Source organism: Gymnogyps californianus, chromosome 3, assembly GCF_018139145.2.
Source record: "Gymnogyps californianus isolate 813 chromosome 3, ASM1813914v2, whole genome shotgun sequence".
In the NCBI taxonomy this organism is placed as follows: Eukaryota; Metazoa; Chordata; class Aves; order Accipitriformes; family Cathartidae; genus Gymnogyps; species Gymnogyps californianus.
The window spans coordinates 95,069,440-95,086,809 of record NC_059473.1 but is presented as its reverse complement, the minus strand read 5'-3'; the positions used below and the strand labels follow the sequence as shown (position 1 = coordinate 95,086,809).

At 36.7% G+C, this 17,370-nt stretch overlaps 1 protein-coding gene across 5 annotated transcripts in view; it reads left to right on the top strand.

The window, feature by feature from the left end:
- The window catches only part of FAM135A (family with sequence similarity 135 member A), a 75,003-nt gene that overhangs the window by 47,950 nt on the left and 9,683 nt on the right, over positions 1–17,370 (top strand). For all 5 annotated transcript variants that reach the window (XM_050893811.1, XM_050893815.1, XM_050893812.1 and 2 more), the window contains 5 exons: positions 263–423; positions 2,726–2,817; positions 4,874–4,971; positions 10,653–10,804; positions 12,820–12,930. In XM_050893811.1, coding sequence (XP_050749768.1) covers positions 263–423; positions 2,726–2,817; positions 4,874–4,971; positions 10,653–10,804; positions 12,820–12,930 — 614 coding nt within the window. The remainder of the gene's footprint in view (positions 1–262; positions 424–2,725; positions 2,818–4,873; positions 4,972–10,652; positions 10,805–12,819; positions 12,931–17,370) is intronic.

Below are 17,370 nucleotides of genomic sequence, written 5' to 3'. Positions count from 1 at the left end.
TTTGCAGAAATGTTCAAAGGAGAGAAGAGAGTAGAGCTTGAGATATGGATTTTGTTACAGAGGGGCTGTACGAAGCTGCAATAAAAATATTTTGAGGAACTGGCTTGTTTTGTGAAGATTGTAATTTTATAAATATATTTTCCTTTGTATCAATTACGTAGAAGACAAAGTAAAAAGACAGTAGAAAACTGTATCCTAGGAGATGCTACGTTTGTCTGGCAATAGTAAATGTTGTTTTATCGTAAATACGGTTTCGTTCCAGTTTCCTACAGGCTAAAGAAGAATTGAAGCAACTTAAACTGCCTGGATTTATGTATAGTGATGTTTTCAAACTGGCTTCTTCAATACCTTATTTCAGTATGGAAGAGGATGACTGTTCAGAAGAAGGAATACATCTTATAGTCTGCGTCCATGGCCTAGATGGTATGCTGGGAAATGTGATAATGAATGAGATAGCAGTTCAGATTACCGGTCAGGTTTAGCTTTTGTCATTTGAACTCTGAACTGAATGTTTCTGAAATAGGTTCACTTCAGGGAAATGGGAATCTAACATTGCACTGCTGCATTTGACAATGTGTTCTGCAGAATCGTTTAAATTAAGAATTTTATGTAAGTTGTGGTTTAACCCCAGCCGGCAACTAAGCACCACACAGCTGCTCGCTCACTCCCCCCCGGTGGGATGGGGAAGAGAATCGGAAGGGTAAAAGTGAGAAAACTCGTGGGTTGAGATAAAGACAGTTTAATAGGGAAAGCAAAAGCTGCACGCACAAACACAACAAAACAAGGAATTCATTCACCGCTTCCCATCGGCAGGCAGGTGTTCAGCCATCTCCAGGAAAGCAGGGCTCCATCACGCGTAACAGTTGCTTGGGAAGACAAACGCCATCACTCTGAACGTCCCCCCTTCCTTCTTCCCCCAGCTTTATATGCTGAGCATGACATCCTATGGTATGGCATATCCCTTTGGTCAGTTGGGGTCAGCTGTCCCAGCTGTGTCCCCTCCCAACTTCTTGTGCACCCCCAGCCTGCTCGCTGGTGGGGTGGTGCGAGAGGCAGAAAAGGCCTTGACTCTGTGTAAGCACTGCTCAGCAGTAACGAAAACCTCCCTGTATTATCAACACTGTTTCCAGCACAAATCCAAACCATAGCCCCATACTAGCTACTATGAACAAAATTAACTCTTTCCCAGCCAAAACCAGCACAGTGTAACATTTGTCTTTAGTAAAACTTTAATGCACATAAACCCATTTTATGCCATAGTTCACATTAGATACATCTTCCAGTTTTTTATGTCATATAGGTATTTGTCCGTATCGTGGTAATAGAATGGAGTTACTAACAAAACAGTTTTGTTTAGAATTTGTAATGTTACATTGTCAAGGAAAATAAAATGTATGTATCTTGTTAGGAAAAAAATAGTATATGTAAAATGCAGTCAAGTGTTCATAAGGTTTTAGAAGGTTAGATTACTGGCTCACAGAATGGTTGAGGTTGGAAGGGATCTCTGCAGATTGTCTTGTCCAACTCCCCTGTTCAAAGCAGGGTCACCTGCAGCGGGTTGCCCAGGACCCAACCCAGTTGGGTTTTTGAATATTTCCAAGGACGGAGACTCTACTGTAGTAGAAATGAGAAAATCTCTTGCTAATTGAAAGGATTGGAAAGTTTAAATAGCTTGAATATATTCACCTGCTTTTAGTTCAAAGCATATGTGCATGTTAAGAAATAGTATCCCCTCTAGTTAAGATATTCATAGCTTTCTGCCATCAACGTTTTTGTCTTTTTTTGAGCTTCTTAAATTAACAATGTAAGGAAACACAAGAGGGCAGTACGATAGAATATTGGACTGGATCGATACTGCACAGCCTTCTTGTTCATTTTTCGAATTTCTAATAGCTTTTCTTTCTTCCTCTGGGCAGAAAGCAGCCTGTTAAACACTTTTAAAACAGAACTCAGAGGTATTCCTTCTTACTAGCGTAGATGTTCAAGTGCTATTGTGTACCTAGAATTGACACAAAAGTTAACTTAGCCAAAACCCTGTTGTTAAGAAAACACGTCTTTGAAGCCTTAGAAAAATCCATGTAGTTAAAATTTTCTTATGAAATGGCGAGTTCATACAAGTTCTTTCCTATTAATAACAGATTTAAATAAAAATCTTGTTCTCTAATTAAGGCAGAAAGGGTACTCTTTCTTCAAAAGCATACATGGTCATTGATGTAGAGAAATCTTAAGGATGCTAGTTAAACTAGCATTTGTTGTCTTGGGTACCAGTCTAAATGTATCTTTATCTGCTGACAGTCCACTCTGCCTTTTTATTCTATGAAAATGTTTACGACTTGCCCTTATTCCTTGCTCCTTCACTAAATTCTGTAAGCTAGCTCTGAGTTCTTTAATTGACTTTTATCAAAATTAATTAGGTTTTCAAGAATGTAGTGTTCACAGTGCTATGTATCTGTTGGATGCTAAGACAAAATCAAACCTGACTTCCTAAATCCTTACTTTTTTAAAACAGTGTCTGCATTGAACGTCATTTTTATAGACCGTTTTGTCACTGCATTTGGCATTGCAGTTTATCTTCCGGAGTCTTACTGAATTTTAATTAGGGCTGAGAATATCATTAGCTGTGTTTAAATATAAAGTTGTGCCGTAGGTTCATTTCAGTATTTTAAGTGCTTTTATTGCCAGTTAACTTTGCAGTATCTAACTCTTGATTGTTTTTCCTTTTAAGGTAACAGCGCAGATCTAAGATTAGTGAAGACTTACATTGAGCTAGGGCTGCCTGGAGGGAGAATAGATTTTCTTATGTCCGAAAGGAATCAGGTATTTGCCAACAAAAAAAGAATTTTTGAGAAGCAGTAAACAGTGTACATCTTCAGATGTGTTTGTTTAATGGCACTATCATGTTGTGGTTTAGCACATTCTGTATATTTTTATTGTATTCTCATGGAATCCGTGATTTGATCTGTGGCTTGTGTTAGAGTAATTACAATACCTAGTATGATGTTGAAGGTAAATATATAAGGAGTAATATAGTAAGATTTGTTGCTGCCATTTTGTTGTGCGTACTGATATCTCTTAAGTTCTCAGCATAATCAGTTAGGATTGTAGATAAAATACCGTTGATATTAATGGTAAAAATGGTGATAGTGAAAACTGGTGTGGCAAGAAGGGACATGGGTTATTTCACAGGATCTGAGAAATACAAAATACCTGTCTCTTATTCTTTTGTCAGTGTACTGTGAGGTCCGCATCATGACACTGAACCAATATCAAATTACCTCTTGTGTTAATTTTATTATTTTCAGATGCAGTAAACTTGACAAAGCACAGAAGACCAATTTTTACTTTTTTTGTGTGTGTTACATATTGTATTAGACATACTTCAGGGAAGAATTAGAACAAAGAGTCTCTTCAACGGCTCAAACGAAAGGTTCATTTAGTCCAGTGGTGTTTTTCTGGCGATAGCTGCTGGGATGCTTTGCGAAACAGGTTGGACAGGCAGCAAGCCGTGCTTTCTCTTCTCTAGCCCTATAATTTCTGGCAGTCAGCAGTTCTGAAACTTTCTGATTCGGGAATTCCATTGAGACCACTGAGCCTAATAGCTATTCACGGACTTTTCTCCTTAATGTTGGCTGATACTTTTTGAATGTTTTTACTTTCAGTTTCCACAGCATACAATTGAGATTAATTCTATGGTTCATATACGTTACTAATTCAGTTGCAAACAAGAAAATTTAAACAAATCTCCCCACAGCTTGTTTTGGGAAAAAAGTAGTCAATAATCATTCCCCATTTTCCACTTCAGTTAATTAAGTATTTTATAAACAAGTATAATCTCTCCCTCAGGAGGCAACTGAAGAGACTTAGTCCATTCAGTATTTCTCAGGATCACATGTGAAACAGTTTCTGGTCATCCATGATATCCTTCCCTGCCCACTTTCAAACTTCTTGTCATTTAAAATAGGTTGATCAGAACTAGACAGAGCATTTCAGATGCTTGTGCACTATGGACTTACAAAATGCTATATTGATATTTTCTGTTCTTTCCTTGCTTTCCTAACGTAGCTGATTATATAGAACGTGGATGTATAGATTATTGTTTGCATATATGTTTAGGGCTGTTTTTCCCTATGTAACTTTGTTTTGCATTTCTTGCCACTTTATCACCCAGGTATGCAGTACTATAAGATTCTTCTGAAATGCTGGTCGGTTCTAGATTTGACTATCCTGGATATTTGGTTTTGTCTACAAACTCTGAGATCTCATCTCCTTCTTCCGTTTCCCAGATCATTTATCAATATGTTCAACATCACAGATTTTAGCACAGATCCTTTGGAACTTGTGTTGAAAAGTTTTAGGCAGCCTTTGCCTACCTCTTTTTTAATTTCTTACTGCTATTCATTGTAGAGGATCAGCTACGAACTGGGAATAAGGCTTTAAGGATTTGTTTTGTTTTGATAAACAGTACTAATGTAGACTCTTTCTGCTGTTGCAGTAATTGTCTCATTTCTATTTCATGGGCAGTGTGATTTAGTTCTGAATATGCAGTTTGGTCTTCTGTTTCACTACAGATAAGATTATGTGTAGGGGAAGGCTTAGAAGTAGGGCTGGCTGCGTAATGTTAAGATTTGTTTTGGTGTATTAGAAGAAAGTAGTCTTACAGTAAAATGTGTATCACTATTCCATGTTACAAGAAAAAAAACTTGAAAAAATTACAATAACTAGTTGTAGTGTTTCTATTCAAAGTTAACGTGGATGCTTTTATTTGTGTGCTGTTGATCAAAACACTGGGGAATAAGAATTCAGACTGAATGCAGAGTGTATATTGCTGCATTAGAAAATACAGTTATTATTTTTTATTTCTTTTATTTTACAGAATGATACCTTTGCTGATTTTGATTCCATGACAGATCGCCTTTTAGATGAAATTATACAGTATATACAAATTTATAATCTAACCCTTTCAAAAATCAGGTAATATCTGTTCTATACTATTTATAGAAATAAACTTACAACTAGAGCCCTGTGTTGTTCTGAACTGTGATGCTCAGGAGCAGGCCAAAAGAGATGGGAAGGAGAAATTTAGGGAGGGGGAGGAGCAGGGGAAAGGAGGACAAAGGAGAGGGAGGGAATTCCCAGCTGAAAGAAGACTGAACAGTGTTGTAAGCTCACCTAGTCCTGTTGGTGGTTTTAGGGCAGAGTTAAGCATTACATTTAAGGAACTGCTGTCCTGTGCTTCCTCAGATCCTGCATGGTAGCGTTCTGCAGAAAAACAGATAATATTCTGAGAAAGTTGAAGGAAACTGTAATAGCGCTATGGCAAGATAAAGTTAGGTTTCTTCTGATTTTGTAGTCTCTTCACCAAGTATGACAGAGCAGACTATCTTGTCATTCCTACAGGGAAATTCCATCTTACCTGTGACGTTGAAGGGCAGCTGCATGAAAAAAATATTTCATCATTTTGACATTTTCTGATTGTTTTCATCAGCTAAAAAGCATGTTTTACATCTTAATAGAAGGCTCACCCCAGTCTGTGCATTCCTGTTTCCTTCTTCAGTTACTTCCAGGGAATACCTTTCCCATTTATTTTCTCAAAGTAGGGTACACCGTTTGGGCAGACTACCGTACTAACTCAGCTGTGTTGCTGGACTTAGCTCATCGATAGATGAAAGGAGCAAATTCAAGCCTGACTTCATCCATTTGTTTAGTTGTCCTCAAATTATACATCTGGAAGGTTTTTTGACTTGCTAGTCACATGCATTTCTTACAAGTTTCTACATACTCATGTCTTTGGTAGGCCTTATTCAGCTAGAGAAAACATCTAACATGTTTAAACATAATCTCACTTTTTAAACAAATGTTTCTGTTTTGAGATAGGCAAGATTTGACATGGTTAATTTTGTCTAAATTGATGATTTAAAAAAAAAACCACTGTGTGATCGTATTTGTGTTATGCAGACTGCGTGTTAGCACCCTCATTACGGGAGAGGAGAGTTCTGTAACCCACCAGCACGTGCTGATACCTTCTCTCCCATGCTGTGGTCTGAAGGCTGTAATGAGCAGGTCCACCCAGTTACCTTCTCATTGTTCATTCCTGAGAATTGAATTCTTGTTTGGTTTTGGTTTGCTTCTCTCATAAGACTTTCAATTTGTAAATATTTTTTCAGTTTTATTTATTACTTGTCACTTGAAAGAAAAAAGAAATTACCAATTTTTATTTTAGTGTCCTTTTCAAGGTGTATACTTGTCTTTGGCCCTGCCGAAGCAGAAGCCTCCATCTCTCAACTTTAGCTTTTCTTATGAGAAAGTTAAACCTATCAGCAAATCCTGCAGCTGTTCCTGGTAGCTACATGAGAGAGCTTTCAGAAAGAGATGTGCTTATATGCAAGTCCTTGAAGGGATGACCTAGAAAGCCCAGGAAAGTACTATTGAGAAATCCTGCGTTCAAGTAGCCAATGCGTTCCTACCGTCATTTTGGCTGTCCCACTGTAAAGAAAGTGGACTTTGTGCTGGTTAGCATTATTCAGGAGAGCATGGCTAGTCTCTCCTCATAAAATCTCCCTGTCTGCTAAAGGAAGTGTTCTCTGTACAAGTGCTGCTCAGTAGCCGAGTCAAATTCGAAATCAGTCTCCAGACCTATAATGATTTTGTATGGCAAAAAGCCGACAGCATTGTGTGTCAGAAATACTTATTCAGTCCCTCTTTTACACTCAAAGTCGTGTTACGGGCAAAAGCGAACACACTTCATATGCAGAGCTAAGAATTTATTGTTAGTCCAATTAGTGTTTTAATAATCTCATAAAAAACGCAGCAAAAAATTACTATTAGTCTAGTTACAGTACTACTAAAATTCATAGTCCAAATTAATGCAGAAAAGTCCCATTATTAATATGGCTAAAGCTGTTACACAGAAACTTTCTAGTACCTTTTCTCAGGTGGTAGGCTCCCCTTCCAGCAGCTGTCTCGATCCTAAGATTGGTGGTTTCTGTCTTCCTTAAGCAATGGGACGTCAGCATCCTGGGGCTTCAGTGTAAGCAGAATGATGTTCATGGTTGGGGTTTCTGCCTCCTTGGCCTTGAGTCTGCCTGGATTTATTTTCATACTTTCATATTTTCAGTCTGCCCACACACTCTTTCTTTTGTTTCCCGTTTACTCTTTTTTCCCTTCCCACCCTCCCCTGTTCTCTGTTGTCCCTAATACTGGCTTTCTTTCCTGAGCTGTAAGATCGTGCTTCTGCAGTGACCATTATTAGACCATTGGGGACCTCTGGCATATGATACTTGTGTCTGCACTCTTCCACACCACACTTCAGTGATACACAGTTCAAGCCACACAGAATAACTACTTGTTATTAATAGAAACTATAGTGAAACTAAAGCAACTTTAGGCCTGACTTGTTACTTCACTGCCAGACAATTGTTGCCACAGCTAAAACAAACTAAAATCAGCTGAGGCCAAGACAATTCAAGAGAAGTTCTGAGATTCTGTGCTGTCGGGTCAATGCAAAGCCTCGTGCCTTCAAGTAATGGCAAAATCATATTTATTGTGCTACATTCTTGTACTGAGATAAGAAAAGGCACTCCCTGTACCATCAGAACCCAGAGCCATGCTATAGTGTCAACTTCAGTGAACCAACATTTTTGGTACTGCCAAAGCTAATACCAGCTATTGCACCAGTACACTACCCAACATGTGCTTTGATCTCCTCTGAACAAAATCTTTGTGCTCACTACAAGTGTGTAGCAAGCGTGAACTGGAAGCTTGATTCAAACCAACAGCAATTTGTCTTATAAAACAACTGTCTGGTAAAGAATCACAGAATACTTTAGGTTGAGGGGACCTCTGGAGGTCATCTGGACCAGTTACCCACTCATACCAGTGCCACCTTCAAAGTTAATGCAACTTTGAAGCAAGTCAAATTGCTCAGTCCTACCCGTTCAAGTTTTGAGTATCTGTGAGGATGGAAGCCTTTCCAGGTCATCACATAGCTAGGAAGTAAACCACATGGTCTTATAGTGTAGTTTCAGAAACAGATTTCCTCATGTCAGGTCTTACATAAATTTCTGATGACCTGTATTGGACTTCAGCCTCAGTTGGATTATTCAGCTTGTCATCCTCTTCCCTAAGTAACATTGGCTCACAAAAAAAGAAAGCAATTTTTAATGCTATGCATATATTAAAACATCTGTTTGTTGTTTCAGCACCTTTTTGATTATGGCTTTTGATGGATTTTGTTTTTTCTTCCATGAATTTTTATAGTTGGTCAGGATTTTTCGTTTGTTAGCACGAAGTAATGAGGTTTTATTGTGTCTAATTTTCCAGTATGATCTGAATTGGTAGACTTGTGCCATAAAGCACATATAAATACTACAGTATAATTCTGTTACTTCAGTGTGTTGAGTTAATGATATCTTGTATTCAAAAGATGGTAGTATTGCCACCTGCTGTTCAGAAATGCATTGGTTTTGCAGAGCATCCCACAGTTGCAGGTATCCGAAACAATGAGTAGGATGGGTTACGTTTTTGTCTTACACTTTCAAAACCCTTCTTGAAGGGTTTTCCTTTTCCTCCCCTTTCCTTTTTGATTTGAGCAATCCTTAAACCTTTCTCTATTAGAAAACAATATTAAAGGCTTATTATGTGTTCACCTAAACACCTGAATTTGAACACAATATATTACTGTAACCTTTGTTATAAGTCTTCCCAAATTAAGAACAAGTGTTTAATCTTTGAGGTATGTTCACATAGCTAATTGTGAGCACCTTTTTTTCCTCAAATGGATCTTTCATGTTTCTGAAGTTTTGGTTCAGGTATGCCCGTGTTCTTGAGGATGATAGGATTGATTGATCACTGTTTTTTTCCAGTGATGAAATTGTCCTTTGTTATGGTAGAATATAAGAGTTTCTCATCCTTTTATGACATTTAGTAAATAGTGGATGAACTGTCAGAGAACTGTCAGGAGAACATCTCTGCGAGTATTCAGATCTTCTTTAGAAAATAATTTCTTCTACTCAGGAGCAATTATGTCATGCAGATCATCTTCAAGATAAACTCACTCGGTTTCTGTGGACATTTTCTTGTTCCTAAAGAAATCTACGATTTTGTTTTTCTTGTGTGGACTTTATGATGTACTCTGAGAGAATGGTTTTAAATTTTAGTATTCAAGAGAGTCAGCAGCTCAGTATTTTGTTTTGCAAATGCACTGCTGTTGTGCTGACAGCACAGAGGATACATATCTTTCATTTCTAAATTAGTTAGGCAAACATAGCAAGCTGCGGCAAAGAATTTCTGATACTGCAGCAATTTTGAAAATCTAGTAGTAAAAGCGAACAGGAAGAATATACAGATATGCTTAAACTGTGTATTGGTAAGGAACAAATAGCCTATTCTGTCATAGAAATGTATAACTATGTCAGAGTTTAGGAGTTCAGGGGTGGCCCTGCCATTCTATAACCTAATGTTTGAATTTTTTCATTTAGCTTTAAATTGGAATTTTCAGAGTCAGTAATTCTTGCTTGGGAAGCAATTAAACAGTCAAGTAATTTTTTAGCATTGTATTTTACACAGATATTACTGGTAGCTTTGTTTTAGCTATTTTTGTTGACGGATGTAGTGATACAGAGCAAACAGGAAGGATGATCTTAGGGGTATAATGTTGTGGCACATATATGATCCAGCCACGATAGTTCTACTATATATTTTTGGATGGTTGTCTGTTCTCTCCATGTCCTGAGATAACATTTGTAAAATGGGAAGGCACTTTTTCCTTCTAATTTTGTGAGTCTTGTCTCTACCATATCCTCTTTAAGTCAGTGCCTTAGGATGGTGTGGTCCTTACCTCAGCAGGGATCTGTAAGCATAACTGCATAATAACTAGAATTGCTTTATTTTGTAGTGTCCCTTCTAAAGAAATGCTTTATACAGACTTGTGGATATGACAGTAGGCACCTCAGATTAAGTAATAATTATTCTTAGATACATGAAGCTAGAGTCCCATCCATCTTTCCCCTAACTCGCTTAACCAGGGAAACAACTAAATGTAATATTCTCCTGGCAGACAGATATTGTTCAATTGCCTTGCTCAAGCTGATAATCACTTATTTTGGTCCAACTGCTAAGCAGATTTGAGATGTTGCTTCTATTTTAAAATAATCGAATTCAGTTAAGTAATGCTTTTCCCCCTTATAGGAGTACTTTTGGAATCCTTCTCCACTAGGTTGTTTCAGTAACTCTCACGCATTTATCATATTGAATGCCATCACATGCCAAAGAAGTGATTTATTCAGTCATGCACAGCTCAAAATATTTTCTGAATACTTGGTGCTAAGGGAAATACACCCAGAAATAATCTTGGTTTTGGGTGGGAGATGCTGGTGGAAGGATAGTTTGTTTTCATTAGCTTTGCAAAAATGATGTATAAAATAATTCTGGAGAAGCTCAGAAAATGTTTGTAACGAGTTTGTGCAGCTTGGGAGATATGGACAAGCTATGTTTTCTGTGTGACCTAAAATACAGGCTTGTGAATGGAAACTTTTCAATAATTTTTTTCCTATGATCTTTCAGCATTTTATGACACCAGTTTTATTTTTCTCTGTTTAAAAGAAGAAAAGATTGCCATCAAATTCTATGTTATACTGTTTTTTCTTTTTAAACAGCTTTATCGGACACTCACTGGGTAATTTAATAATCCGTTCAGTGCTCACAAGACCTCGATTTAAATATTACCTCAACAAACTTCATACCTTCTTGTCTCTGTCTGGACCACATCTTGGTACCCTCTACAACAGCAGTGCTCTTGTTAATACAGGTGAAGTATGATTTTCAGTAGTATAACTTTAGGGGAGATTTTGTCTTTGAAATGCACTTAGCCGTTTCATGCGGGGTGCACGTTTCTGCGTTACTTTGATTACGAGAAAGTGCACATTTCACTGTCATGAAAAGAGAGAAGGGTTATAAAAATAAAGTATCAATAGAAGGATGTGCCAGAGATGGTTGACATAAGCGTTTTCCAGTATGCTTGATTCAGGTTTTCTATTACACCATAAATAAACTCCAATTTTAATGTGTTGAGGTCAATTTATTATAAACTGAATTTTAATATACGTAATCTGCAAAACAAGTAAGAAAGATGCATTAAAATAATTCTGAACTACTAGTAGTGTCTTTTCTCTCTCAAAAATGTCTTACAACCTTACAACCAGCAGTGTGTTTCTGCAGATGTGTTTGTACCTTATGAATGTCTGTTTTTCTAAAGATTAAATGTAGCTCTAGGAGAGCTTGTAGAAACTGTTGACTTTGAAGTAAATGTTAGCAAATATTTTCAGGTAGCATCAAATTTTTAAATGAAAACTTGTTTCTGAGATTACCACCTACCTTGGAGAGCCCAAACCCAAAATGAGTAACACTTATTTTCACTGAACAGAAACATGCTCATTAAACTCTTTAAAAAAACTCTAGAAATCATGAATTACTTTTGTTTAGTGCCAGTTTATTCATTGATTGTTTTATTATTTTGTTTCATACAAAAATGAGGAGGAAAAAAATTAACTCGTGTTAAGCTTAAGAGAAGTGGACAGGAATTGGTGGCTAACTGGAGTTACTGTTGGAGTTTATAGAAGCAGGGGGAACATGAGAGCTCTTTGAATTTGGTTGAAAGGGTACCATTTATAGCCCTCAATACACTAGCAGTGAGGTTCACTTCAGGATTAAGACATCTACAATATAATTCACTACGGGCACCTACTGGGCGTTTAACCTAGTGTATTTATGGACAGTTTCTTTCAAGTATTTTCATCTGTAACTGAATCTCACCCAAATCACCCAAAAGTGTTAGCGTTACTTTGCTTTTAGAAGTTGCAGTTTTCCAGGATACGAAGAGACAGGGCTGTTTGCTTGTTTATATAATCACCAGCAAATGACTTTCAGTTAACTAAGGTTAAAGCTATCAAAGCATAATCCAGAATATATTCACTGAAAAAATAAGGATTTCTGGAATATTTAATCTCTTTTATAGTTGAAAACTGTACAGAATGTCCTTTTCATATAATAGTCTTCCTCTACATTTTAGACTTTTTAAGATTTTGGAAAATACCAAGATAGTAATAAGTAATGGGTATTGAAGTCTAAATGACTATACTGTATGTATACATTAATAACTGCCAATAAATTGCTATTTAAAAGATAACTATTTCTCTGAGAGTTGAATCAACACATAAAGACATTCTTGAGGCTATAAGGGCTTGGTTGCCTGCTTTTCTTTTGCTTGGCGAGGGAGGTAAGATTTTCTGAAAAGCCAGTTAGCCAACTGGCTCATGGACTGATAAAGAGGGTACTGCATCATAGAAAATATTATAATATGGTATTCCTCTGAGAAAATTCAGCTTCCTTTTTTCAAGTTATTTTTAATGAATTAAGTGGTTCTATAAAGTTGTTTTTAGAAATCTGAGAAGTAATGCTTGTTGTTTAGTGCTACATATTTGAACATCAAAACGTTCTAATATTCTGAAAATTATTGAAATAGAGTTTGTATATTGCCTTATGGCTAACATATGCATGTATTTTCACTTTTTGCAAGTATAGTTATTTTTTGTAGGCAAGCATGTCCGTTCGTGGAAATAACGGCCTTCATGCTTTATTATATATAGAGACAGGAGAGAGTAATGAACAAAAACTTAAAATGTTTCTGGGCTTGACAATGCTGACATGAAACATAAAATTAACATCTGAGAGGCTAAATATATGGACTTTACATATTTTACTTACATTTAATTAGTTTTCATATTTTATTGTGGATCTATACTCATGTTGTACCTAACAATGCAGGACTGTGGTTTATGCAGAAATGGAAGAAGTCTGGTTCTTTATTGCAATTGACGTGTCGAGACCATTCGGATCCACGACAAACATTCTTATACAAACTTAGTAAAAAAGCAGGTAAGCTTTGTTAATACTTAGTATCTTTTAAAGGCCACTGTATATAAATGTGAATAGGAAACCTAAAAAAAAAAAAAAATGTTTCCAAACAAGCTCCTGTTTCAGTTTATTTAAGAGTTACTTTGGCTTAAGTCCCATATTCTTCAAGTAAACAGTAAACCATTTTTGCTGCAGAGGTGGACCATTACTTTGAGACTTTCCTTCCTAACTAATAAGCAGAAGTTCTGAGTGCAACCACTATATATATATATATAGAGCAGTGTATATAGATAGAGATATATGTATCAGCTTTCTCTTGAGCCACTGAAGCTAGTGATTTCAGTGTGATGAGTCAAGTACATATATTCATTTAGGATTACCTGTTTCTGTATCTGTCTTTCTTACCTATTCTATAAATGTAAAATTCTGCTTTAAAGTTTTTGCTAACTAGTCTTTTATTACCTCATTAAGATGGTCAGGGAAAACAAAAACTCATTTTGATAAAGCAAGGAGAAGTTGCATTTAGCCTAGTAGCTAAAAACCAGATTAGATTATTCATATGATACCATTCATACAATTTTCTCTGGTTTGAATATTCTTATTTCAGCTGTTGGCTGAGAGCCAGTTTTGCTAGTGGATAATGTGCCAGTTGGGGGGTAGTTTCTATTAATCATTATAAAGTTATTGAGGATTCATCTGATGAGCGTGTCTGAATGTGTGTCAGCCAAGCAATTGTGGAGCCAGAGATGCTCATGGTGTTTTGTGAAAAATCCGTGCACGTTTCTCTATCAATGTATTTGTAGGTTGTCACAGCTGAAATTTTGTTGAGAGCAAAGCAGTACAAAGATATGGGCAGGAAAAGACTGACATCTAGCTCTTGAGATGTTCGAATATGAAACTCACAGGACTTGGAAGAAGCAGAAAAGAATAAGGAGCAGGAAGAAAAATCATGGATAAGATATGAATGTTGATCAAAAACTGATTTTAGAAAAACTTGGGATTTTTTTCCCCTTCTGTTCAAAATCTACTACCACAAAGTGATTTTGTTGCTGATAAGGTAATATTTAAGGCTGAACTGGTATTTAAAGGTGAACTGCAAAGCTAAGAATTATTGGAACAACTGGACCACCATCAACTGAAGTGCTCTCAATCTAGCTTTGCAGTCTTTTGAAAATAAATGTTTGATCTTAAACTGAAGTTATGAGCTTTTGGGAAGTTACACAGTGGATGCTGGGTAAGACTGTGGGACCTGTGTTATAGAGATAATCAGATTAATTAATCAGTTGGCTTTAAAGAATTTGGTATTCCTTGGTTTTATGTGTATATATCTCAACATGACTAGAGACGCTGTTATTTGAGTATTGTTGTCTATTCTAGAAATACGACATATTTTCTTATGACGGTCCTTTATATGACAGGCTTTTTGAAAGACCTGGACAGCATTGTCTTAAGAGTCACGACATGCATTCCAGTCTTTGTTCCCCATAAACTGTAGAAGGAGCCTAAAAGTCTTAGGGCTCAGTTTCCTCTTTCTACCTTCTTACTGAAGAGATGGAAAGAGGTGTATCTTGGGCCACAGCCTCATACACCATCTTGTTTCCAGGTCCTTCAGTGAGCTTGGTGTGAGGGAGAAGGAAAGGTTGGGGGAGAAGGAGAAAGAGATGTGAAAGTTTGATAATTTTATTTAAGGAGAAAAGAAAACAAGCTTTACGCTTCCCTAAAAGAGAAGGAAGAAAGGTTTCCTTTGAGGGGTGAGTTAATATACTGTATGTACACTGTAGGTGTTGGTGTCTTTAACTCTTGATATCTGTATAAGGCATGCTTCTGTCCTGCCATCTCTTTGTTCATTCAGTGGGCATACAGTATTGGCTGTGCTTGACTCTCAAACATCAGATGAGAGGAGTTTGGGATTCCCCTAACTGTACAGTTTCTCTTTTCAGATTTTTCGATCCAGAGAATTTGCATACTGTTCTCTATAGGGATTCTACACATAGGTGTTTCCAGAACTCACTTTACCGCAGGCTATACGCAAGAGATTGACAACACTGTTGAGAAGTATAGCCCTGATTTTGCTACTTCTGTTGATTTTTGTAATCCTATAGGAAAATACAAGCCTAAGATGCAGAAGGATCTGTTGCTGCTTAATGTGGTGTCTTCTTCAGATGTTGGCTTTGCAGCTGGGAAAACCCCTAAGGCAGCAAAATTTGCTGCTATTTCAACTCTGCTGTGGTCTAGTTGGTTTCCAGATCATCCCTAAAACTGGCCATGGATCCAGCAGGTGATGTTTTGAGGGTCTAGGTCTCAGCCACATTGTTGTATGGTGGTTTGTGGCTCTAGTTCTCAAATTTGCCAGAGAATATAGCTGTTAAACACATCATGTTGTTGCTTAACCCCAAAATGGATGAAGTCCCTACTTTCTGCCGATCATTGCAGGTTAAAGTACAGTTCAGCATCTCCTCTTCCACCCTTTAAGCTGCAGTAAGTACTGATGCTTAGCACCATTCAGAAATGAGATTTTTGCTCATATCTGTTCTCTGTTCTGAATCCTGGAGCAGTACCAATTAACACCAGAAATTTTGCAATCATGGACACATTTCTGGTAACTCCTTTTCAGTGCTGCTTCTATCACAACAACGCGTCTAGGAGGATCTGTGACAAACATTTTTACTAGTCTTGCTTTTTCCTCCAAGTTTGGGGCCAGGTTGCGCTTCATGGCTGGACGTCACCTCATGCTCTTGGATCTCATAGTCAGAAGCAGCACCAGTTAGCTTCTCTGCCGCGCCCAAAATTTTTGGACTTTCTCTTCCCAGAGATCTCTCTCAAAAGAATCTGTTGTGGAAGGAGTTTTAATGTTGAGAGCTTACAAAATACTCTATCAGGAGAAGCAGGTTTTGTATGTGACACTGCAAAAAGAAGAACTGTGAGTCTTCTGAGCATATGCAAAGTTCTCACCTAACAATAGTTTAAGACTTTAAAAGAACCTTTGCAATTGAAAAATGAAACTGAAAAATGATAAATATATCATGAATAAATTCCTCCCATCTATATTATGCAACTCTTCCTTTGTACAGCGTAAGTCAGTCTGTCATTTCTTGCTGAAGGAATAGTTACCCAGAACTTGCTCTTTTCAGTTTCTTTAAGTTCTCTACATCAGTTTTCCTGTACTGTAAAAATATTTTGATAGGATTTTTTTTTTAATCTTTTGATAGGATTTTTTTTTTAAAGCAACCAGTAAGAAACAAACAGGTTTTCCTAACAGTTACAGTTGTTACAGTGCTGCTATTTGTGTATTGTAGTTCATCCTTTGAAAGGAGTGAATGATAATTATTCAGTTCTGAGATGAAAGCTGAAAATATGATGTATACGTGGTTCATACTCAAGCAGTAGATGCTTATTATCTTTAGTCGTGATCTGATTATTTTTTTGTTTGCTTGTTTGTTTTAAAAACAGCTGGTACCAACTCGAGTTTGTTATTTGCCAGAAAACTTGGTGTAAATTGGTTAACATGACATGTTATGTTGTACCTGGTAAATGTAACTATGTGCTGGAATAGTGATTCATCTAAGTGACAAAACTTGCGTTACAAAGTTGTTGTTGTCATTGATGGTTGTTAGTATCCTTAAATTAAAAGGGAATACGTTCACCACAACATAGGTATCTATGATTTAGAATGGGTTCGTTGGATTGTTCTTTCAGAATTATATCCAGATAAGAGTTTTGTTTGCAGAATTTCCTCAGTTCTCGTATTGGAGATACAGTTAGCTCTCATTTAGCAAGGGAACTCATTTAACAAGGGAACATTTCAGTTTCATTTTCAATCAGTTTGTCAAGGCAGAATGACAGATAACTTATTTTAACAATTCTCTTTATCTGTTTCTGGTGTATAAATAGGAATTGTTTCTTAAAATTGTAAATGCCTTTTGAAATTATTGATTCAATAAATTACAGCAAATTACAAGTGATGATGATGGTTAACCAAGTGTCTGCTTTTCTAAGTCTCTGTTTTTCTATAGCATTGTATGTGGCTTGTCCGTCAACTAGTTTTGCTTTTATGCACTTAATGGAGTGTAACAGTTGTAGAATATTTCTTAAAAGTCAAGTACAACTCTTTCATTGCCCAGCTATCAAGTTTGTTAAAGCAGAAAGAGTGACCTTAAAAAGTTAACTTGTTAAAGCAACTTTAAAAAGCCCACTTATATATTATCTTCAAGTTTAAGAATTATGAAAACAAAATAATTTTTCAGGCCATGTAATAGGTTACCCTATAAAAACAAATCTGTATTTCAGAGAATAATAGCAGGTAAGGGGAAGAAATTGAGACTTAAATATTTGTAATTTCTGATTGGATTGTTGTTTAAAAAAAATCTGGATGTTTTCTTTCTGGACTTGACCTTTCAAAATTCTAGTCAGAGCTATTTTCTCTCTTACAATTACCGTCATTGCTAATTGCTGATAAGGACC